This window comes from Ammospiza caudacuta, chromosome 22 (assembly GCF_027887145.1).
Source record: "Ammospiza caudacuta isolate bAmmCau1 chromosome 22, bAmmCau1.pri, whole genome shotgun sequence".
Taxonomy (NCBI): Eukaryota; Metazoa; Chordata; class Aves; order Passeriformes; family Passerellidae; genus Ammospiza; species Ammospiza caudacuta.
Genome location: NC_080614.1, coordinates 8,595,031 through 8,619,314, shown reverse-complemented (window position 1 = coordinate 8,619,314; position 24,284 = coordinate 8,595,031). Strand labels below are relative to the sequence as shown.

At 40.4% G+C, this 24,284-nt stretch overlaps 1 protein-coding gene across 1 annotated transcript in view; it reads left to right on the top strand.

The window, feature by feature from the left end:
* The window catches only part of MIB2 (MIB E3 ubiquitin protein ligase 2), a 45,682-nt gene that overhangs the window by 5,474 nt on the left and 15,924 nt on the right, over nt 1-24,284 (top strand). Inside the window, exons 2-7 of the mRNA XM_058818595.1 lie at nt 7,855-8,175; nt 10,313-10,484; nt 18,012-18,118; nt 20,260-20,454; nt 22,279-22,421; nt 24,048-24,155. Of these exons, the coding sequence (XP_058674578.1) occupies nt 7,929-8,175; nt 10,313-10,484; nt 18,012-18,118; nt 20,260-20,454; nt 22,279-22,421; nt 24,048-24,155 (972 nt within the window). The 5' untranslated portion in view covers nt 7,855-7,928. The remainder of the gene's footprint in view (nt 1-7,854; nt 8,176-10,312; nt 10,485-18,011; nt 18,119-20,259; nt 20,455-22,278; nt 22,422-24,047; nt 24,156-24,284) is intronic.

The following is a 24,284-nucleotide window of genomic DNA, read 5'->3' as shown; positions in this document are numbered from 1 at the left end:
TGGGGTGGGTTAACCCTGACAGAGAACAGGACTGAAAAGGTGAAATTAAGGAATTCCTCAGGTGTGAGGATTGCTTGGAGAGGCAAAGAGATTCTAAACATTGCCCTTTTCTATTTCTTCTCCCATTTTTTTATTGCTGAGCACCTCGAGGTGCTTTCTCTGTGAACTTTCACCTGTAATCACTTTTAATTCTCCACTGGCCACACCAGCACTGACCTCAGCAATTTGAAGCCTGAACTTGTGCTTTTGTGGGGTTTGGTTGATGTTGGTGTAGAAATGCCAATTTTGAGCATCCCTGACCTTTCTGTTTCTGGCAGGCAGGGAACAGGACTGGAAAGGTGAAACTAAGGAATTCCTCAGGTGTAAGGATTGCTTGGAGAGGCAAAGAGATTCTAAACATTGCCCTTTTCTATTTCTTCTCCCATTTTTTTATTGCTGAGCACCTCGAGGTGCTTTCTCTGTGAACTTTCACCTGTAATCACTTTTAATTCTCCACTGGCCACACCAGCACTGACCTCAGCAATTTGAAGCCTGAACTTGTGCTTTTGTGGGGTTTGGTTGATGTTGATGTAGAAATGCCAATTTTGAGCATCCCTGACCTTTCTGTTTCTGGCAGGCAAGGAACAGGACTGGAAAGGTGAAATTAAGGAATTCCTCAGGTGTGAGGATTACTTGGAGAGGCAGAGAGACTCCAAACATTCCCCTTTTCCATTTCTTCCCCCAGTTTTTATTGCTGAGCACCTCAGGGTGCTCCTTCTGTGAACTTTCACCTGTAATCACTTTTAATTCTCCACTGGCCACACCAGCACTGACCTCAGCAATTTGAAGCCTGAACTTGTGCTTTTGTGGGGTTTGGTTGATGTTGGTGTAGAAATGTGAATTTTGAGCATCCCTGACCTTTCTGTGTGAGGTGGGTTAACCCAGACAGACAACAGGACTGGAAAGGTGAAATTAAGGAATTCCTGAGGTGTAAAGGTTGCTTGGGAAGGCAAAGAGACTCCAAACATTCCCCTTTTCCATTTCTTTCCCCAATTTTTACTGCTGAGCATCTCAGGGTGCTCCTTTCCAAATTCCTGTGCACCCTCAGCCTCAGTGGGAAAACCTGGGAAGTTTTGGATTGTTCAGCCCCAGTTTAACCCCCCTGACAGCCCTGCTTTGGTGACAAACCCAGAGCAGGGAAGGAAATGAAGGAATCCCAGCCAGGCCCAGTGCCCTGTGCTGGGCCACAGCTTTTGCTGTTTTTTTTTTTTTTTTTTTTTTTTTTTTTTTTTTTTTTTTTTTTTTTTTTTAATTTTATTTGTGGTTTGTGCTGGTGTTTCCTAAAGGTGCTGTTTGCATTTCAGTGTTTTAAAGCAAATATTGACCATTGTGCAATCCAGGTTCATTCCGTGCTTCAGTCCCGCAGTTAGCAGGGAGCTGATTCATGAAAAACACTCTGTGTGTCTTTGCTGCTGGCTGATCCCTGTCACTTTCTGTTTAATTAATTCTCCACTCACTGCCGACAAAAAGCCCTTTTTGGTGCCCAGCTCTCAGTGACAAAGCCAGTCGGGGTTTGGTGCAGATCAGCGTTACATTTTTGGAGCAGGTTCAGATTTCTGTGCCTGTGGTCATCAAAGGGAGGTGAAATCTGAGTTAAATTGAAGGTTCAAGGCCAGCTCAGTGCAGTTTCTGTGTCCACTGCAGCTTTTGGGTTCTGCCGTTCTCACACACAGTGAACCCAAAATTCAGGGTGTGCAACTTATCTGTCACTTCTTCCACCTTTAGGAAGAAAAATCATTTATTTAGATCATTTATTCTCAGGTTGATGTCCATTTTATAGGAAACCAGAATGCTGGAATGAAGGGTTTGCATAAAGCTCCTGAATATTAATACATTTATTGGCGCTTTCTTTAGATCTACATCCTTTAACGAGGTGAAATTAATAAATTTAATGAGGTGAAATTAATAAATTTACGAGGTGAAATTAATGAATTTACAGGTTTATGTCCATTTCTTGGGAAACCAGAATGCTGGAATGAAGAGTTTGCACAAAGCTCCTAAATATTAAATTTTCTGTTCCTTCTTTTAGACCTACATCCTTTAACAAGGTGAAATTATTAAATTTACAGGTTTATATCCATTTTTTTGGAAACCAGAATGCTGGAATGAGGAGTTTGCACAAAGCTCCTAAGTATTAATACATTTATTGGTGCTTCCTTTAGACCTACATCCTTTAACAAGGTGAAATTGATACATTTGCAAGGTGAAATTAATTAATTTACTGGTTTATATCCATTTTTTAGGAAACCATGAAGAGTTTGCACAAAGCTCCTGAATATTAATAAATTTGTTGGTGCTTCCTTTAGACCTACAATCCTTTAACAAGGTGAAATTTGTAAATTTACAAGGCATTTTTAGGAAACCAGAATGTGCAAACTCTTCATTCCAGCAAAGCTCTCGAATATTAAATTTACTGGTGCTTCCTTTAGACCTACAACCCTTTAACAATTTGTGGAAATAGATGGAAAAACAGAGTGAGAACCACTCAAATATTACTGAAAGGCAAAGAAGCAACTCAGTGGCAGCGTAAAAATGAAATGGAAAATTCACTTTGGGCAAACCAGATCAATGGGCTGGCATTTGCAAAGGCCAAGTGTTGATTGCAGAGATAAATCCTTGCTGGGGACTGAGCCTGGCTGGTTATTTTTAGCTTTTCGTCCCTTGTGTTTCAGGATGTGCCTGTGCCTGCTCAGAGCTGGAATGACAAGATATTAAATCCCTGAGCAGAGCCTTATTAATCACCTGCTTTATTCTGTTTATGTAATACAGTTAAATATACTCTGGGAGCACGTGAGGTTTGGAAATTGTTTCACCTCACTCAGGGTTTTATTTTTTATTTGATTGATTTGTTTCACCAGTGGCAGCTGCCCCATATTTGATTTTTTTTTTTATTTAATCTCAGACTGATTTTATCATTAAAATGGATTCATTTATCTGCTGTTGGTATTTAAACTACAAAAGCAGCATCTGCTCCTTTCTGCCTTCCCCCCATGTGCCAGTGATGCCATTTTGCACTATTTTAGACCAAATAAAATTCCTGATTGCATGAGGAGAAAGGAAGAAAAATGTCATTGAGGCTTCGCAGAGGAATCTCCTGGAATTCCAGGCTGGAAGGGACATTAAATCCCATCCTATTTTCCTGCTCCAAACCTGGCCTTGGACATTTCCAGGGATGGGGCAGCCCCAGCTTCTCTGCTGCAGGGTGTCAAAATCAAAAGTATTTTGCTGCTTTTCTGCTCTGTTTTCCTCTAATATCAACTATTTTTGTGTGAATTTCAGGGTTTTGGCGTGAATAATGAATATTACTAATTACCTTTCAGGTTTTTGGCATGAATAATGAATATTACCAATTACCTTGGTGATAAACTTAGCAGCTATAAGCCTTGAGCAGAGGTATTTGATCCTGGTTGTGTTATTAAAGAACACAGAAGTGTTTATTTCTGCCTTGCAGGTAGGGGAACAATAATTGATGGTGCATTGAGCTGTGAAATTTGTGTCAGGAAAGGGGGAAAACCCTGCTGAGCCTTATTTCTGTAGGGAAATACAGGAGGAGGGGAAAAATTGCTAAAACCCAGCAGATTTTAATTCAATATGAGCTGGCTTAATTCGGCCAGGACACCAAAACTATGTTGATATTTTTGATGTGAGAATATGCAAAATTAAGTCTTGAAATAGTGGAGAAAGTGCTAAAACCCAGCAGATTTTAATTCAATATGAACTGGAGGACACCAAAATTATGTTGATATTTTTGATGTGAGGATATCCAAAATTAAGTCTTGAAACAGTGGAGAAAGTGTTAAAGCTCAGCAGTTTTTAATTCAATATAAGCTGGTTAATTCAGCCAGAACACCAAAATTATGTTGATATTTTTGATGTGAGAATATGCAAAATTAAGTCCTGAAATAGTGGAGGAAGTGCTAAAACCCAGCAGATTTTAATTCAATATGAACTGGGTTAATTCAGCCAGGACACCAAAATTGTGTTGATATTTTTGATGTGAGGATATCCAAAATTAAGTCTTGAAGCTTTCCAGTGGTGGTAGCTGATTAATCTACACTTTTAATGACTTGGTAAGAATTTATTTAATGGCACTGGAAGAGGCAAACAGAATGAAAAGAGTAAGAAATGGACAGCGGTGTTATTTTCAAATTCAGTGTAATTCTGGCTGATTTGGGGGCTGATCACTTGGGGAAATTGGGAATTTTGGGGAAATGTGGGATTTGAAATTACCTGAGGAAGCATCTCCTGCACGGGCAAATCTCAAAAGTGGAGCGATTCACCTCAAGACAATTCAAACTGCAAAATATGGTTAAAGGGAAGAAACAAAAGCTCTTTTTAAAATTTTTTTTTTTTCTTTTAAAGATATCCTCTGTTTACCATGCTGTTCAAATAATGTGATCACCAGGCGCTGATTTTTGTCAGCTGTTTCCAGCACTGGCTTCTGTTTGCTGTGGGGCCACACCAGCAGCAACCTTTGCCTCCCAGCAGGTGGAAATTGGGCTGAAATATTGAAATATTGGCAGAAAGTTGCCACAATTATTGCAGCTTAAATTTTGCGGGCTGAAAGCTGAAATCCAACCAATTTATCTTTTTTTCCAATTCACTTTTAGTGGGATTTCCTAAAGCTGAGGTGCTGCTCTTTCCTGTGTCACAGCAGGCAAGGTCACAATGTTATTTGAGGATTCAGAAATCTGGATTATTCCTTCATGCTTACCTGAAATTCCCATGGGAAACTGATGTTTCCTTTCTGAATTATTTCTGGCAGCTCCACCTGGAATAATTACAGCCCAGGCAGCATCAAGGAGGAGTATTTGCTTCAGTGAGTGAAGCATTTCCACTTAGGAAATCAATAATGCTGAGATTTGGAGCAGCTTTTCCCTCCTGTTGTGCATCTCCCCTGAGGAGGGGATGGGAGAAAATGTGTGGAAAATGGAATATTCAGGTTAGGAAGGCATCCTCAAGGGTGCTGATGCTTTTTGTAAAACTGACAGCTCCTTTGAAGGATTTCAGCAGCATCCAAAATTTGTGGGAAAGTGCACAGGGAAATGTGGGTTTATGAAGGATATTCTTTGATAATTCCTACCACAATGGATGTTCTTTGATAATTCCTGCTCCTTGTGGGGCACAAAGAATATTCTTTGATAATTCCTGCTCTCACAGAGAATATTCTTTGTTGATTCCTGCTCTCACAGAGAATATTCTTTGATAATTCCTGCTCTCACAGAGACAGTGAACACCGGTGCACCTCCAGCTCAGCAGTGTTACATCCACCCCCACAAAAACAAATGAAAGATGACCCAGGGAGACTTTAGTGATGATGAGGAGGGAGGATGATGTGCAGTTCCCCAGGACAGCTGCTTTGATGCTGTCCTGCTGTGCCAGGTGTTTGGGTGTCGCAGCACTGAGGACAGGGAGAGGCTGAGGCCGAGCACAGATCAGGCTCACGCTGCAAATGTGCATCAATTTTTTTTTTTTTTTTGATGGTTTTGCATCAAACCACTCCTCCACGCCTTCAAAAGGGGATGTTTGGCTGGAGGATGGGTTTATTTTTAGGGTTTGCTGGTTTCAGATGTTTTTATTGGTGGGTGGCAGCGTTGAAAGCACATCCCAAGGCTGAGCTGCTGCTGGGGCTGAGCACATCCCCTCAGCTGGGGCAGCTCCCCACACTCTCTGTCCTGGCACTGGGGGAGCTCTGCTTGTGCCATCCCCATTTTTCATCCCCTGGCATCCTCTTGAGCCTTATTTTAAATTTTTTACAAAATCTGGGTGTTGTGGATAGCTCAGAGGAAGATCCAGGGCCCAGAGCTGCTGCTGGGGCTGAGCACATCCCCTCAGCTGGGGCAGCTCCCCACACTCTCTGTCCTGGCACTGGGGGAGCTCTGCTTGTGCCATCCCCATTTTTCATCCCTTTGCATCCTTTCTTTCAATTTTTGAGAAAATCTGGGTGTTGTGGATAGCTCAGGAGGAAGATCCAGGGGTGCCCAAGGATGCTACAGGAGATTTTTCCAGGCTCTGCACATTGAAAGCCACATTCCTTTTGTCTGTCTTATGCTTATCCTTATCAAACAAGGATTTGAGAATCTGCTTGATTTAAGAATCTGCTTGAATTCAGAATTGAGGATGTGCTGCATCTGTGTGGTGTTCACCTCATTGTCATGGCAACAGTTGGGAAGGCTGGCCCTGTCTTGCTGATCTCACTGATATTCTCCTGAATATTAATAAATTTCCTTCCTTTTGGCCTACATCCTTTAACAAGCTGAAATTCGTGAATTTACAAGGTGAAATTAATAAATGTGCTGGTTTATATCAATTTTTTAGGAAGCCAGAATGCTGGAATGAAGACTTTGCACAAAGCTCCTGAATATTAAATTTACTGGTGCTTCCTTTAGACCTACATCCTTTAACAAGGTGAAGAAATAGATGAAAAAACAGAGTGAGAACCACTCAAATATTACTGAAAGGGAAAGAAACAACTGAAATAAGTGAGAACCACTCAAATAAAGGCAGCCCTAAATCTGCTGGGTTTATTGCAGGTGGAGCAGCAGCCCTGCCCTGTTCCTGCTGTGGCTCATGGATAAATAACAGGAAAGGACTGAAATTAATCTGACATTGACCATGTTTTTGTAAAACTGCCTTTGCTTGGGGAAAACAGGCAAATGCTTTTTTCAAATTTTAAAACTTCCTGTATCCTCAAATCAAAACCAAAACTGACTTGAAGGGCAAGTGAAACTTGACAGTGCTGTAAAAAGATGAGATGCATGTGAGGAGACTTCCTGAAAATGGACTGAAATTCACTTTTATTGCTAAAATGCTGCTGTTGGTGTTTTCTTGCTCATTTCTTTCAATTTTATTTACTGTGCTTGCTTGTTTCTGCTGCTGTTGTGTCTCTGTGTTCATTCTTGAGTTTGGAATCAAGGGCTGGTACTGGAATTTTGTAGACTCCTTGCCCAGTTCTCTTCCCTAATGCACAGCTCTCTGGAAGAAGTTTTTGGATTTTATTGCAGGTGCTGATGAGCCTTGGAAGCCTGGTTAGATTTTCTGTCACTCCCGTCAATGCTTAAGCTGTGAGAATCCCATTTGTGAACGTGAAAAACTCCAACCGCTTATTTTTAAAATTTTGGAAGTTTAATAATAATAAAATGGTTATAAAAATAGCAGTGTAGTTAGAGTAATAATAATTTGGACAATTTGGATTAGGATAATATGAGACAATAAAAATAAAGAGTTATGGATGACCAGGTACCTTTTCTGGGCAAAATAAGCCCAAAAAAGGACACAGTTAACAGAGGATTAACCCTTAAAAGCAACAGCCTGTTGCATATTCATACACCTCATTAGTGATGCATAAATTCCATTTAAATACAGGATTCTGTCTGGTGAGTGTCATCTTCTTCCTCTGAATCCTGAGGGCATCTTCATGGCTGAGTGAGGCAGGAAAAAGTTTCTCCTGATAATGGAGCAATAAATTCTCTTTCTCTGAAAGATTTCGGTGTCCTGAGGCTGCTGTCTCCCTGTGAGTCCTTTCTTTAAAAAAGTATCTCACATAGCATAGTTTCTATTTTCACATTGTGTTATAACCTAAAACTATATTTAACACACTACTAAAAAAATCAATACAGCATCACTGTCTGACATAACACATATAATACTCATTTGTATATTTGCCAAAAGCCAGTCATAAAATACACATTTTTCACAGCGAATAAAGCAGATTTATCTCAGCAAGTCAGGATTTTTTCTGCAGATTCTGGGGGAGGGGAGATGAGATGTGATGTGTGGAACACACCCCCTGAATTTCTGCTGGTTTGTTCGCAGGTGTGCTGACCATGCTGACCCCGCCCGAGACCCCAGTGCAGCGGGAGCGCGCGTAGGGTTTGCTGTGCAGATCCATGGACCTGGACCCCCATGCCAGCATGCAGGTGGGGATGAGGGTTGTGCGTGGAGTGGACTGGAAGTGGGGCAGCCAGGACAGCGGCGAGGGCAACGTGGGCACCGTGGTGGAGATCGGCCGCACGGGCAGCCCCACCACGCCCGACAAGACCGTGGTGGTGCAGTGGGACCAGGGCAACAGGACCAACTACCGCACGGGCTTCCAGGGCGCCTACGACCTGCTGCTCTATGACAACGCCCAGATAGGTGAGCGCGGCAGGGCACAGCCCCTGGCACTGCCATTCCTGCCTACAGTGTCCCTGTGCCAGCCTCTGCTCGCTGCCTGCGCGGCCACGCGCATCCAGGGCTGTGCGAAATAGCCCAGCAGTAATTTAGAGCCTTTATTTGTGCATGTCCGTGTGATCTGTAAAGAGTCTAATTTAATGTTTCTCTCTGTGCAAAGAGCACAGAGGGCAAGGGCACAGCCCCTGGCACTGCCATTCCTGCCCACAGCACCCCTGCCCCTGTGCCAGCCTCTGCTCGCTGCCTGCCTGGCGATGCTGGGATTTGTTGGTGGCAGAATAACCCAGTAATAATTTAGAGCCTTACTTGTATGTGTCTGTGTGATTTGTAAAGAATTTAATGTAATGTTTCTCTCTGTGCAAAGGCTCTGCTGGAGCAGGGCATGGGCAGGGGCACAGCCCCTGGCACAGTCACTTCCTGTCCCTATACTGTGTGATGGGACAGCATTTAGCACCACCTGATTTCCCTCTTTGAAAAGGCTCTGCTGGAGCAGGGTTTGGCATTCTGCACTTCTGGAAGGGTGGTTCTAAGATCCTGATTTTCCCTGGAATTCCTGTGGATCTCAAAGATGTTTTTCTGCAAGGGTTTGGCGCTCTGCACTTCTGGAAGGGCGGTTATGAAATCCTGATTTTCCCTGGAATTCCTGTGGATCTCAAAGGTCTTTTTCTGGAAGGGTTTGGCACTGTGCAGTGCTGGAAGGGTGGTTCTAAAGTCCTGATTTCCCTTGGAATTTGTGTGGATCTTGAAGATCCTTTTCTGAAATGGTTTGACATATTTGCAATGCTAGAAGGGTGGTTATGAAAACTGGATTTTCCCTGGAATTCCTATGGATCTCAAAGATCTTTTTCTACAGGGCTTGGGCATTCTGCAGCACTGGAAGGGTGGTTATGAAATCCTGATTTTCCCTGGAATTCCTGTGGATCTCAGAGGTCTTTTTCTATAGAACTTTGGCATTCTGCAGAGCTGGAAGGGTGGTTCTGAAATCCTGATTTCCCTTGGAATTTGTGTGGATCTCAAAGATCCTTTTCTGGCAGGCTTTGGCATCCTGCACTGCCAGAAATGTGGTTATGAAAACTGGATTTTCCCTGGAATTCCTGTGGATCTCAGAGGTCTTTTTCTGGAAGGGTTTGGCACTGTGCAGTGCTGGAAGGGTGGTTCTAAAGTCCTGATTTCCCTTGGAATTTGTGTGGATCTTGAAGATCCTTTTCTGAAACGGTTTGACGTATTTGCAATGCTAGAAGGGTGGTTTTCATAAGGGTGATTTCCCCTGGAATTCCTGTGGATCTCAAAGATCTTTTTCTACAGGGCTTGGGCATTCTGCAGTACTGGAAGGGCGGTTATGAAATCCTGATTTTCCCTGGTATTCCTGTGGATTTTCTCTGGAATTCCTGTGGATTTTCTGTGGTATTCCTGTGGATTTTCCGTGGAATTCCTGTGGATTTTCCCCGGAATTCCTGTGGATTTTCCGTGGTATTCCTGTGGATTTTCCATGGAATTCCTGTGGATTTTCCCCGGAATTCCTGTGGATTTTCCCCGGAATTCCCGTGGATTTTCCGTGGTATTCCTGTGGATTTTCCGTGGTATTCCTGTGGATTTTCCGTGGAATTCCTGTGGATTTTCCCTGGAATTCCTGTGGATTTTCCCCGGAATTCCTGTGGATTTTCCCCGGAATTCCCGTGGATTTTCCATGGTATTCCCGTGGATTTTCCCTGGAATTCCTGTGGATTTTCCCCGGTATTCCTGTGGATTTTCCCCGGTACTCCTGTGGATTTTCCGTGGTATTCCTGTGGATTTTCCGTGGTATTCCTGTGGATTTTCCGTGGAATTCCTGTGGATTTTCCCCGGAATTCCTGTGGATTTTCCCTGGTATTCCTGTGGATTTTCCGTGGTATTCCTGTGGATTTTCCGTGGAATTCCTGTGGATTTTCCCCGGAATTCCTGTGGATTTTCCCCGGAATTCCCGTGGATTTTCCGTGGTATTCCTGTGGATTTTCCGTGGTATTCCTGTGGATTTTCCGTGGTATTCCTGTGGATTTTCCGTGGAATTCCTGTGGATTTTCCCTGGAATTCCTGTCGATCTCCCATTCCCTTTCCCCGCCAGGTGTCCGCCACCCCAACATCATCTGTGACTGCTGCAAGAAGCACGGCATCCGCGGCATGAGGTGGAAGTGCAAGCTGTGCTTCGACTACGACCTGTGCACGCAGTGCTACATGAGCAACAAGCACGACCTGGCGCACGCCTTCGAGCGCTACGAGACCGCGCACTCCCAGCCGTGAGTCATCCCCCCTCCTTAAGGGGAATAAAAACCAGAAAATAATACAAGAAATAGGAGTTTAATATGAATAACATAAATGTTATAATGTAATTTAATACGCTGTTATATGTGTTATATGTAATATAATTATATTGTATATAGGTAATATATATATAATATATATTACATATTATATATAATATAATATATAATATGTAATACGTAATATGTAATATATAATAATATATAATATATAATATATAATATATAATATATAATATATAATATATAATATAATATTTCATATTATATATAGTATAGTATATAATATGTAATATATAGTATAATATGTAATATATATATGTGATATATATGTAATATATATATGTAATATATATATGTAATATATATATGTAATATATGATATGTAGTATATATATGTAATATATATATATATATATGTAATATATATATGTAATATATATATATAATATATATATGTAATATATGATATGTAATATAATTATTATATATTACAGGAGTAAAAACGTATATAAATTATATAAAATACAGAAATAATAAAAATAGAAATAAAATAAAATAAATAAATACAATAGATAAAAGAAAAATAGAAATGAAAGAAAAATAGAAATGAAAGAAAAATGGAAATGAAAGAAAAATGGAAATGAAAGAAAAATGGAAATAAAAGAAAAATAGAAATAAAATAAAATAGAAATAAAATAAAATAGAAATAAAATAAAATAGAAATAAAATAAAATAAAATAGAAATAAAAATAGAAATAGAAGATAAATAGAAATAAAATAAAATAGAAATAAAATAAAATAGAAATAAAAGAAAAATAGAAATAAAATAAAATAGAAATAAAAGGAAAATAGAAATAAAATAAAAATATAAATAAAATAAAAATATAAATAGCATAAAAATATAAGAGAAAAGAAAGAGACCAATAAATGAGAGAGAAAATAACAGAAAATTAAAATATAAAAATAAGAATAGAAATAAAATAAGAATAGAAATAAAATAAGAATAGAAATAAAATAAAAATATAAGAAAAATAAAAATACAAATAGCATAAAAATATAAGAGAAAAGAGATGAATAAAAAGAGAGAGAAAACAACAGGAAAGAAAAATTAAAAAATTAAAATATAAATAAAACAAAAATAGAAAAATAGAAAAGAAAAAGAGACGTATATAGAGAGAGAAAAGTAAAGTAGACAATAAAACCTGTGGCAGTTCCTTAAGAATAAAAAGAGAAAATCAGAGTTTTTTCTTCTAATTTTTTTTGTAGAGGAGAAAACCTTTGGCAGTTCCTTAGGGACAAAGAAAGAAAATCAGAGTAGTTTCTTTTTTTACTTCTAAATAAAGTAGACAATAAAACCTTTGGGAGTTCCTTAGGCACAAAGAGAGAAAATCAGAGAATTTTACTTTTTTCCTTCTATGTTAAGTAGAAGGAAAAAAGGAAAAGAAAAAAAAGAAGAGAAAAAAAGAAGAGAAAATCAGAGTATTTTCTTTTTTTCCTTCTGAGTAAAGTAGACAATAAAACCTTTGGCCATTCCTTAAGGACAGAAAGAGATAACCCAAAGTTTTTATTATATTTATATTATATTTATATTATATTATATATTTTTATTATATTTCTCTAATAAATATAACGAATATATACTATATTATATATAATATTATATATAATATACATTATATATGCTATACTATATATTATATACAATATATACTATATGTTATAGATTAGATATTATAAATAGAATTATATCCATTATACATAATATATTATATTTTATATTATATAACATTTTTATATTTATATAATAAATATAGCAAATATATACTCCATTATATATAATGTCATATATTTTATACATTATATACTATATATTATATACTATATATACTATATATGATATATTAGATATTATGTATGATATATATAATATATATTATATATATTATACATGAAATATTGTATATATAATATTTATATAATAAATATAATAAATATTATTTTTATTTCTTGTTTAGTTTGGATTTTATGGCTCTTGTGGGAGAGCCTCTCATCCTTGGCTTAAAAGGATGGAACTGAGTTTTACTGAAGAGCTTTTTTCAGAGCTGTTGTATCCATTTCCTGAATATTTGCTGAATAATTGGGAGATAAATCAGTGTCTGTGAGCAGAGCAGGGCAGCAAAGCAAAGCTCGTCAGTTTTCTCTTAGGGCTGGAAAATTCCGGCACATTCTGGTGAGTTCTGCAAAAAAAAAAAAAATAAGGAAAAAAATCTGGATAAAGGAAAAATCTGGATAAAGACAGTTCCTGAAATAGGTTTCTGTAATCAAACCTGAGATAATCTCCTAGAAAATATTAATGTTGTTCTATTCCCGTGCAACACCAACATTTTGCTTGGATCACCTGCTCAGGGCTGGGCTGAATTTCAGATGTGGAATAATTTACCCAGGTTATTTTCTGGACTTTTCTCACCAATAAATCACAACCTCAGTGGTTTTTCACAAGCCTTGTTTTTTATTTTTTTATTTTTTTCCTGGCAAACAATGGAGCTGGAGGAGCCAGCGAGCTACACAGGGAAATGTTTTGTGTAATCAAGCACAAGAAATACAAATATTTTCTCCCATTGTGCTTTATCCTGTAGTCAAAACAGAAATTGCAGTTATTTTCAGCTGTAATTCTTAAACCAGCTCTGGCTGGTGGAGTTGGAAATCAGATCCAGGAACAAGTGTGTGCTCTGATTTAGGTCTGGGCAGTTTCAATAATCCAAATTCCCATCTGTGGCTCTGGGAGCTGAGCTGATCCAGCAGCTGAGTGACAACTGCTGGGTGTTTGATTTCTGGGCAATAATATAAATAATGAAAATTATTTACACAGCAACCTCCTCAGCAGGTGGTATTTTCAACTATTTATTTTAAACTTTGTTTAAAAGAAATAGTTAATAAATAGTTTAATAATAGTTTTTTAACATTTGAGCTAAGAAATTTGGGTGAGGAATGTTTGGAATCAAATTAACTTATTAATATGGATTTTTTTTTTTTAATCTATTAATGGATTTGTATTTTACTTTAGAGAAATTTTATTTCATGGAAAAAACCACCACAGTTTGCCAGATAAATTGCCTGTGCCTCCTTAAAAAACCCCAACCATGAGCACCAAGGTGTATTTTCATACTGGGGCTTCCCTTGTGTAATTTGGATTATTCTGTTTCATTTCTATAACAGGTATTGACATATGATATATAGACATATTCAATGAGATATTTTATCTTTATCTTTGCTGGAATTACATGATCAAAACTTCAAGCAAGAGAAACTGACCCAGCTTTGGCTGGGTTTTGAGCTAATAATGAAAGTTGGAGGATGATAAAATGACATTTTCACTCTGTGTGCTCAGTGGTGTTCCTGCATCTCCTCAGTGCAATATTCTGCTTTTTAATGCTCTGTGGGAACATCTCTGAGTGAAAATCTGTCTGCAGGAACCTTTTTAGTTCCCATTTTGTAGCCTTGGTCTGAAACCTTCCCTGCTGTGGCTTTTCAGAGCAGGAATTGATCCAAATTACTTTGGGGGTTACCAAAAAACCACAGCTTTTATTGATAAAGATGTGTTATAAGGCTGGTTTTGTCAATAAATATGTCCTGTCATGGAAGGAGAGGATTGAAAAGGAAAAAATCTGGGTAAAGGCAGCTCCTGAAATAGGTTTTGGGATCCAGATTACTTTGGGGTTACCAAAAAAACCACTGTTAATTAATGTGTTTTAAGGATACAGCTGGTTTTGTCAATAGATATGTCCTGTCAAGGAAGGAGAGGATTGAAAAGGAAAAAATCTGAATAAAGGCAGTTCCTGAAATAGGTTTCTGTGATCCAAATTAATTTGGGGGTCACAAAAAAACCACAGTTTTTACTGATAAAGATGTGTTATAAGAATATCCACATTTATGATATAAGGGTACAGCTGGTTTTGTCATGAACTTTGCCTTGTCAAGGATGGAGAGGATTGAAAAGGGGAAAATCTGGATAAAGGCAGTTCCTGAAATAGGTTTTGGGATCCAGATTACTTTGGGGTTACCAAAACACTACTGTTAATTAATGTGTTTTAAGGTTACAGCCTGCTTTGTCAATAAATGTGCCTTGTCAAGGATGGAGAGGATTGAAAAGGAAAAAATCTGAATAAAGGCAGTTCCTGAAATAGGTTTTGGGATCCAGATTACTTTGGGGTTACCAAAAAGACCACTGTTAATTAATGTGTTTTAAGGATACAGCTGGTTTTGTCGTGAGCAGTGCCTTGTCAAGGACGGAGAGGATTGAAAAGGAAAAATCTGGGTGAAGGCAGCTCCTGAAATAGGTTTGTGTGATCCTGATCTCAGGCTGGTTCCTGCCTGAGCAGCCAGCAGCCATCTGTCAGAAGTGCCTCCTTTATCCTCTGCTGGAAGAGTTTCAGGAGAAGCTTTGCTGGGGGGATTAGAAAACCTGGAATTTCTTGCTTTGAGGTCGCTTTTGTCTGTAGTTCCTGCAAGAAATTAATGATTTGGCTTTTCTGGAGGTGAATCTTTGTGTGTGCTGGCTGCGATGTGGGGTTTGTGTGTCCCATGAGTTGAAAATCTGGTTTAGAGCTGTGCCTTTGTGAAGGGTTTAATGTGATATTTATTTATTATCACAGGTTTATGGGCTGCCACTTTACAGGGTGCCCATCCCTTCTACTTCTTGTCCCTTTAATTGTGTTTATTTCTTCAGGTAAGAACTTTCTGCAGCAGAAAAATCCCACTAAACACGTCAGCCATGCTTGGTGTGAAGGAGCTCTCCTTGCTGCTGCAGATTTAAAGTAGTTTTTGTTTGAATTTCTCCAGATCAGTGGATTTGGATCTCCCATCCCTCTCTTTAAAGCAAGGCTGATGCTGCTGTTCCAGATGCAGCTCAGGGATGTCAAAACCCAAATCAGCACCTCAGAGAAGCTTGAGCAGGCAGAGCATCCCCAGGGAGTGGTTCCCAGAGAGCCACAACTTCATTCTGGACAGTTCATGCTCCCAAGTGCTCTCTGGGCCCTGCAGTGATTTAATATCCTTGGAATTTGTAGGGCAGGAGTGGCTGCAGACTTGTGCTGTCATAATTAAATTTGTTATTAAAGGCAGCACCACGGTGATTAAATTTATCCCAGGGGTATTTTTGCATCACACTGGGTAACTTTGGTGGTTATCCAGTATTTGGAGCAAAACATTGAATTAGATTAAAACCTTGATAAGAATCTTTGGCTGAGGAGATTTGGTGCTTGCATCAGAATCAGGGTCAAATTTTGGTGAGGCTGGGGAAGGAGGGCACTTCTGGCCCCAGAATTTCAGCAGGACAGGAGATGGAGTTTCTCACAATTTCCTTTTTTAAGGAAACTCAGCTTTCTAAATTGATCAGCTTTGTTTTCTTTGGTCTCCATCCACAAGTTTCAGAGGAGGTGGCAGGTTAATGTGAGAGGGTTGAGCTGGGACGTGACTGCTGTTACATGATAATCCAAAAAGGGAACTTCTGCTAAGAATAGAATGAGGGGTGGATATTTTGCTATTTAAACATCTTAAGCTCAGCTTGGTGCTTTATTTTACTATCACTAAGAATCTTTGCATTGAATCCCATCCCTTGTGAGAGGAGGCTTTGGAAGAGAGAATTATATTTTTATCACTTTGTCTCAGGGCTTGGCTCAGACATCTTTGATAAATTATTAGAAAAACATTGAACAAAATGCAGTGAAGACATCCAGGCTGCTTCAGAGGCTCTACCCAAATCCATGCTGGTTTTTGGAGCCAGTCTGTAGTGCCTGACAGTGCAATAAAATGAATGCTGAGCAGTGGCTCTTTATAGCTGAGCCTTTCCCTCCACTGTCATTATCTTCTTTCATAACAATATCCAGCCTTGATAGTGCTTAAAGCAGATAAAATCTCCTTCATTTTCCTCCTGCTGAGCTCCAGCCTGGCTAATTAGTGAATATTAATTATTAGTCATTATAACAGCAAGGCATTAATAGTCCCTCCCTCTTTTGCAACCCACAGGGTTGGAAACCACAGGTTAAGAAAAGTAAAAGACTTAAGCATTTGCTGGATAAGTAAACACTAAGTTCAAGCCTAAGCTTTTTATCCTCCTGAGTCTCCACCTTCCCTCTGGAGGTATTAGATGGAAAAGAAATGCTCTGAGGTCAGCCCTGCCCCAGGAAGCTTCCCCTCCCTCCCTCCCCTTGCCCTGTGCAGCAGCTGCTGAACTTGGGCTGCCCTGTCTGGGCTGGGGCTTGCCAAGAGCCTGTCTGGCTCCAGGGCATGGATTGGGGCACCTGGAAAAGGGATTGGGGCACCTGGAAAAGGGGTTGTGGCCTGAAAGGGGATTGTACCTTGAAAAGGGATTGTACCTAGAAGAAGGATTGTACCTTGAAAAGGGATTGTACCTAGAAAAAGGATTGTGCCCTGGCTGAGCAGACAGGCAGGACCCTGTGGATTTTGGTGGCTTGGAGACTGATGAGAAGGAATTTTGGATTGTACCCTGGTTGAACAGTCAGACAGTCCCTGTGGATTTTTGTGGCTTGGTGGCTGATGAGAAGGCTTTGTGGATTTTATCCTGAAAAGGGATTTTGGCCTGGCTGAGCAGCCAGACAGTCCCTGTGGATTTTGGTGGCTTGGTGGCTGATGAGAAGGATTTTTGGATTGTGCCCTGGGTGAGCAGCCAGGCAGTTCTTGTGGATTTTGGTGGCTTTGTGGATGGTACCCTGAACCTGAGCAGCCAGACAGTCCCTGTGGATTTTGGTGCCTTGCTGGCTGATGAGAAGGATTTTTGGATTGTGCCCTGGGTGAGCAGCCAGGCAGGTTTCTGTGGATTTTAGTGGCTGATAAGAAGGCATTGTGGATTGTACCCTGAGTGAACAGCCAGACAGTCCCCGTGGATTGTGGTGACTGATAAGAAGCCTTTGTGGATTTTATCCTGAAAAGGGATTTTGCCCTGGCTGAGCAGCCAGACAGTCCCTGTGGATTTTGGTGGCTTGGTGGCTGATGAGAAGGATTTTTGGATTGTGCCCTGGCTGAGCAGCCAGACAGTCCCTGTGGATTTTGGTGGCTGTTTTGATTGTGCCCTGGCTGAGCAGCCAGACATTCCCTGTGGATTTTGGTGCCTTTGTGGCAGCCTGGGGACAGCAGAGGAGCTGCCCCTGTGACACCATGGGCATTGGGAGCTGCTTTAACAGGACATCAGACCCCCTGTTCACCATCACGTAGGTGCCTCTCTCCTTCTCCCTGCACTGGGGGGTCTGTGCCGGGCTGGGGGTGCAGGGCAGGGCTGGGGGAGCCTGGAATGTTCCAGAATTCCACAGCCCTGCTGCTCTGAGTCTCTGCTTGCAGAGGTGCTGAGCTCCATCCCTGCCTCCCTGCAGGGCCACCCCAGAAATTCCATTACACAGAAGTGAGGGGGGTCCTCAGCTGGAGCAGAGCTTTGGCACTTCTGTAACAGCAACAAATTCGTCTGTTCCTCTGGTTCTGTTTTTGCAGGGTCCTCGTGAGCCCTCGGCAGAACCTGACCCGCATCACCCTGAAAGGGACGTTCCAGGGGGCTAAAGTGGTCCGTGGGCCTGACTGGGAGTGGGGCAACCAGGATGGTAAGCTGCCTCTGGGATGGCCTGTAGAATTTGATTTTTTTAATATATATTTAAAAAATATATATTTAAAATATTTTATTTTTAGTATATTTTATTTTATAGCTTATAGTTTAATTTATTTAATATTTAATGTTTTTATTTTCTTTTATATTTTATATTTCCATTTTAATTTATATTTTCTTTTCATATATTACATTTTATTTTTTTATTTTATGTTTTAATTTCAATTTATATTTTATATTTATATTTATATTTTCTTTTTATAGTTTAAATTTTTATTTATTTTCACATTTCCATATTTATATTTTATATTTATTGTTCATATATATACTTATATTTCTACTTATATTTATTATTTCATATTTATATTTCTGCATTTATAATTTATATTTCTATTTTATTCCTATTTATATATTTATCTATTTTTAAAAATATATAGCTCTTTATTTATATATGATTTTTTAGCTGATTTTGGGGTGTAGTTCCTGTCCTGTTTCTGTAGGAATTGAAACCTGGCTGAGACTGCAATGGGACAAAAATGGTTTTTTAAAGCTGCTTTTGGGATGTAGTTCCTGTCCTGCTTTCTGTAGGAATTGAAACCTTCAGGCTGAGAATGTAGTGGGACAAAAATATTTTTTTTAACTGTTTTTTGGGTGTAGTTCCTGTCCCCAGGTCAGTGACAGCAATTGCTCCAGGGCTGAGGGAGCTTTCCTGCCCCTTTGTCCCAGAGCCCTGCACACACCCTGTGGTGTTTACAGCTCCTTTTCCCCCCTCAAGAATTAAGTCAAAAGTTCAAAGGTTTCCAGAGTTGACTCTGCCATTTATTGCAGCTCTGGGTTCAGGGGAGGATGTGGATCCTTGCAGGGTCTGAGAGGAAATAATCAGCTTATTCTCAATACAGCTTATCCATCCTCTGGATTTCACAGCAGCATTTACATGTCTGAGCCTGGTGCTGCTGACAGTGCTGCTGACCTGGGCAGGAGCACAGAGAGGAACCCTAAATCCACCCCTCAGCTGCTCTCTGCTGGGAAAAAAGAAATTAAGAATTGAATTTCTTTAAGTGGGATAACTGAATCTGAAATTAAACAGAGTTTAAATGGGATAACCCAGAATTTAACTGGATAACTATAGCTCCAGCACTGGTTCTGGATAAATCTGGATAAATCATTTAAATATCTCCCTGGGAGTGAAAAATAAGCTGTTAAGATACACATTGCAAGAATTCTGGCTCTGGTTTTGGTGGAGCTGCCACAGCCATGGGCTTGTCATGAGTAGAACTGCCAGCAAAACCCAGAAACCTTTGCATTGTGCTGATAAATGAGTTCAGCTCCTTCAGATGTTGCATTTCAGGACTATGCAGGTAATCAGAAGTTCCTCAGTGAGACAGATCTTGCTGTCCTTGTTTGGAGAAGTCCTAGGGAAGTGTTGGTACTTGCCCAGATTGAGAATCTAAAAACGCTGATTGCCTTCACTGTGTTCTCTCTTGGATCAGAGCACAGAGTCCCAGTGCCCAGCCAGATCCACCTCCCCACATCCATCCTCCTCTTCTGGATCCTTCAACCTCCTTGCTTGAGGAAAACCAAGTTTATTTGATGTTCCTCCACGTGGATGGGGTTGGGGAGAGATTTAAAGATCCTGGGTGGATTTTAGCACTTGGATCTTGGATCTTGCAGCACATGGATGGGGTTGGGGAGAGATGTAAAGATCCTGGGTGGATCTTTAGCACTTGGATCTTGCACATGGATGGGGTTAGAGAGATTTAAAGATTCTGGGTGGATCTTAAGCACTTGGATCTTGTACATGGATGGGGTTGGGGAGAGATTTAAAGATCCTGGGTGGATTTTAGCACTTGGATCTTGGATCTTGCAGCACATGGATGGGGTTGGGGAGAGATTTAAATATTCTGGGTGGATTTTAGCAGTTGGATCCTGGATCTTGCAGCACTGCTGAGTATTTTTGTTGCCACAGTGTGGTGCCATGACACCACGTGTGCATTCCCCAACTGGGCCATGCTCCTGCACACCAGGAATCCTCCACAGAATCATTCCAAAATGAACTTTAACACAGAGATTCCCTCCCAATCACCCAAAATGACTTGTCTGTGTTCCAGTTTTCCTGATTTGCACTTCTTTTCCCCTCAGGGGGTGAGGGTAAGACCGGCCGTGTGGTCGATATCCGGGGCTGGGACGTGGAGACCGGCCGCAGCGTCGCCAGCGTCACCTGGGCCGACGGAACCACCAACGTCTACAGGGTGGGCCACAAGGGAAAAGTGGACCTCAAATGTACTGTGGAGGCTTCTGGGGGCTTCTACTACAAGGAGCACCTCCCAAAATTAGGTGGGTTTGGAGACAAATCTTTGCTGGGTGAAGTCTTTGTTGAGGAGTTGTGATTCACGCGGCCGTTGGCGCTGAAGCCATTTTTAGTTTGGAAGACAAAACCACCTCCTTATTTTCTAAATTTCCTACATAATGAGGTTTATTTGAGAGAATTTGGTTTGTGTGTGAACATCCTGCTTGATCTCAGAGTGATTCATGAAATAGTTTGGACTTCCAGTGTTAAAACCATCAGATCCCCACAGTTCTATCCCAAAGAATGCAAACTCTGCTGGAAATGCAGGAAATTCCCTCTCTGCTACAGAGAACCCAACTTTGCTCACTTTTGTTACATTTGTCAATCCCAAGCTTTTCATTCTTCAGGCAAGCTGGTATTCACCGTGCTTTTAGAGAGCAAACACTGTCCTGGTGGAGCCAAAAGGGGAAATGTGACCAAAGGGAGAGTTTGGAGAATGGAACGATCAAAAAAAAGTGATGTGAAGAAGTGATGACTGTACTGGCAATTTGCTGTAATCCCCCTTTCTTCTTAAGTCCAAGAAAACTCCTTGTGTTTTTGGACTTGAAGCTTCATTTTACCCAGGTGTAATTTAGCTGTGAGGTTGTTTTTCTTTCAGTGAGGTGCAAGGACCATCTTGGGCTCCCCTGAAGGAAAACAGAGGGGTCTGTTCTGGTGTTGCAGCAGCACAATCAGGGTTTTTATCAGATAAAACTTATCAAGCAGACTTCTACCTGCCCTTCTCAAACTTTTCTCTCCCTGAGCATCTTGGCAAGAGCATGAGGGGAGGGAAAGGGTTGGATAAGGAGCTTAATTCCAGGGGTAGGGATGGGTGGGAGGGTAAGGAACTCCTCAGAGTTGGGGGGAGAACTAATTTTGGGTGCTGTGTGGGCATGTCTGAACAGCACTTGTGGGTGAGTGGATTGCTAAGAACAGCTCCTGGTGTCTGCCACGGCCTGAGAGGCATTCACAGGGACAAAATGGCTCTTGTTGGAGCTGTTTTATTAATATAGTGTAATTCTGTATTTTTATACATATAAAATATAATTTATACTAATATAATTTATATAATATAAATATATTTATATTTTATTAATATAATAATTTATATTAATAAAATATATATTATATTTATGTGTATAAAATGTACATAATTATAATTATGTAATTATACACTGTTTTGTTAATATGGTGTAATTACAATGGAATTGTAATTGTAAAATTGTAACTTGTAAAATAGAATTGTAATAGAGTTTAATTATTAATTTAATTAGAGTTAAATCCTACAGATTTCTCTGCTACCCTATAGAGTGTATAGGGCATGAAAAGGGGTTTTAATATAGTGTAATTATAATAGAATTGTAATTGTAAATTGTAACTTATAAAATAGAATTTTAATAGAATGGAATTATTAATATAATTAGAGTTAATTCCTACTAATTTCTCTGCTGCCCTATAGAATGTATAAGGCATGGAAAGGGTTTTGCTCCATTCTGCCCAAATTAAAGTTAATTTTCAACACTTGTAAGGCACCCAGGGTGTGTGAGTGCCCCTGCATGCCTGTGGGTGCTGCCCTATGGAGTGTATAGGGCATGAAAAGGGTTTTGCACCATTCTGCCCCCATTAATTTTAATTTTCAGCCCTTTTAAGGCACCCAGGGTGTGTGAGTGCCCCCTGCATGCCTGTGGGTGCTGCCCTATAGAGTGTATAGGGCATGAAAAGGGTTTTGCACCATTCTGCCCCCATTAATTTTAATTTTCAGCCCTTTTAAGGCACCCAGGGTGTGTGAGTGCCCCCTGCATGCCTGTGGGCGCTGTCCTTGTTGTCCCCAGGGAAACCAGCAGAGCTGCAGAGGAAGGAGAGCACAGACAGACACCCCTTCCAGCACGGGGACAAGGTGAAGTGCCTGCTGGACATCGACATCCTGCGGGAGATGCAGGAGGGCCACGGGGGCTGGAATCCCAAAATGGCTGAGGTGAGGCCCTGGCTGCGATCCCAGCCTCTCCCTCCTTCTGCACTGCTCAGGAAATCACCAGAACATCTTTGGGTGACCTTAGAGTTCAATGAATCACAAATGCAGATTTTTTTAGTGATAGGACGCTGGAGTCAGAGTTATTTTTAGGTATTGTTGGATGAAAATGGCCTCGTGGATCTTTGCAAAAGTCTTAGAAGCAAAAAAAACCCCAGTCTGGATTGTTTGTTTTTAAATGAGCAACGAGTTTTCTTTGCTGTTCTGGATCCATTCCTTGTTTGGCTTCTTTTGTGCTGTGCATTACTGGTAATTAGAGTTTGTGTTTTGTCAACACTGGGCTCTGTCCTTGGCCAGGGATAAAATTTCTCAGCCCATATCAGATTTTTGGAGCTTAGTCTTGCCTTTAAATTAAGAGCCATCAGTCTGCTGTCGCCTGTTGTTTTAAAAAACCCCAGAGAGTGGAGGAAATAAAGATAGAAATGGCATTTATTATTGTAAATAGCATGAATAAATACCATAAAATTATAAGATATGTTAAATATCTATCCTGGCCTAACCTCCCCTATAGGTGAGGAGACTTTTTGAAACCAGGCTTTAAATTAATGTCAAGGCAAACTCTGTTATTTCAGTTTCAACGTGAAAATCTTTTAACTGAAATATTTTAACTTTTAACTGAAATATTTTAACTTTTTTGGGTGGTTTTTTTTTTTCAGCCTAGCAGGCAGGGACTTGGCATCTTCTGATGAACTTTAACAAAGCTGCCAGTGGAACCATGAGCTTTTTAATTCCAGCTCAGGAATTAGATTTTGGGTGTTGCTGTGTCTTTGTTGGTTGTTAAACCTCTGTGCTCCTGAATTCCTGTTTTTGGGGAATGCAGGGGTAGAGAGGGATATTAAACAGAGAAACAGGAACCTCCTGTCACCTCAGAAATTGGCATTTTTTCCCTCTTTATAAACCATGAGCTGCTCAGAACCTGATCTAGAACCCTGCACCGCACAATGGGATTAATGGGAAAATGCAGAATTTAGGACTCACAGGAATTTAGGACTTGGAAATGCTGGGATATATGGAAAAATCAAAATTTAGGTTTGGGAAATGATGGGATGAATGGGAAAATAGAGAATTTAGGACTCACAGGAATTTAGGGTTGGAAAATGTTGGGATTAACAGGAAAATGCAGAATTAGGATAGGGAAATGCTGTGATTAACAGGAAAATGCAGCATTTAGGATTGGGAAATGATGGGATTAATGGGAAGATCCAGAATTTAGGACTGGGAAATCTGGGATTAACAGGAAAATACAGAATTTAAGACTCACAGGAATTTAGGACTTGGAAATGCTGCGATTAATGGGAAAATGCAGAATTTAGGAGTCACAGGAATTTAGGACTTGGAAATCTTGAGATGCACAGGAAAATCCATAATTTAGGTCTGGCAAATGCTGGGATTAATGGGAAAATGCAGAATTTAGGACTGGGAAATGCCGAATTTGCATTAAAATCCAGAACAAAGAATTGGGAGCAGCGTGGATGGGAAATGCTGGGTGACTTAGCTTTAGACACCCTCTTTCCCCACTATGAGAGAAGATGATTTATCAGAAGCTCTCCCCTGTTGTGTCTCTGTCCCCAGTTCATCGGGCAGACGGGGACGGTGCACAGGATCACGGACAGGGGCGACGTGAGGGTGCAGTTCAACAGTGACACCCGCTGGACCTTCCACCCCGGAGCCCTGACCAAGGTGGGTGCTGCAAATGCTGCAGGAGGTCACTGAGCCTCAGAGTGTCCCCAGAGGTGCTGAAGGAACAGTCTCATAAACGCAATTTTCCTGGTTTTTAAACTTTTCTATTTGCCACTCCTGAAGGTAAAC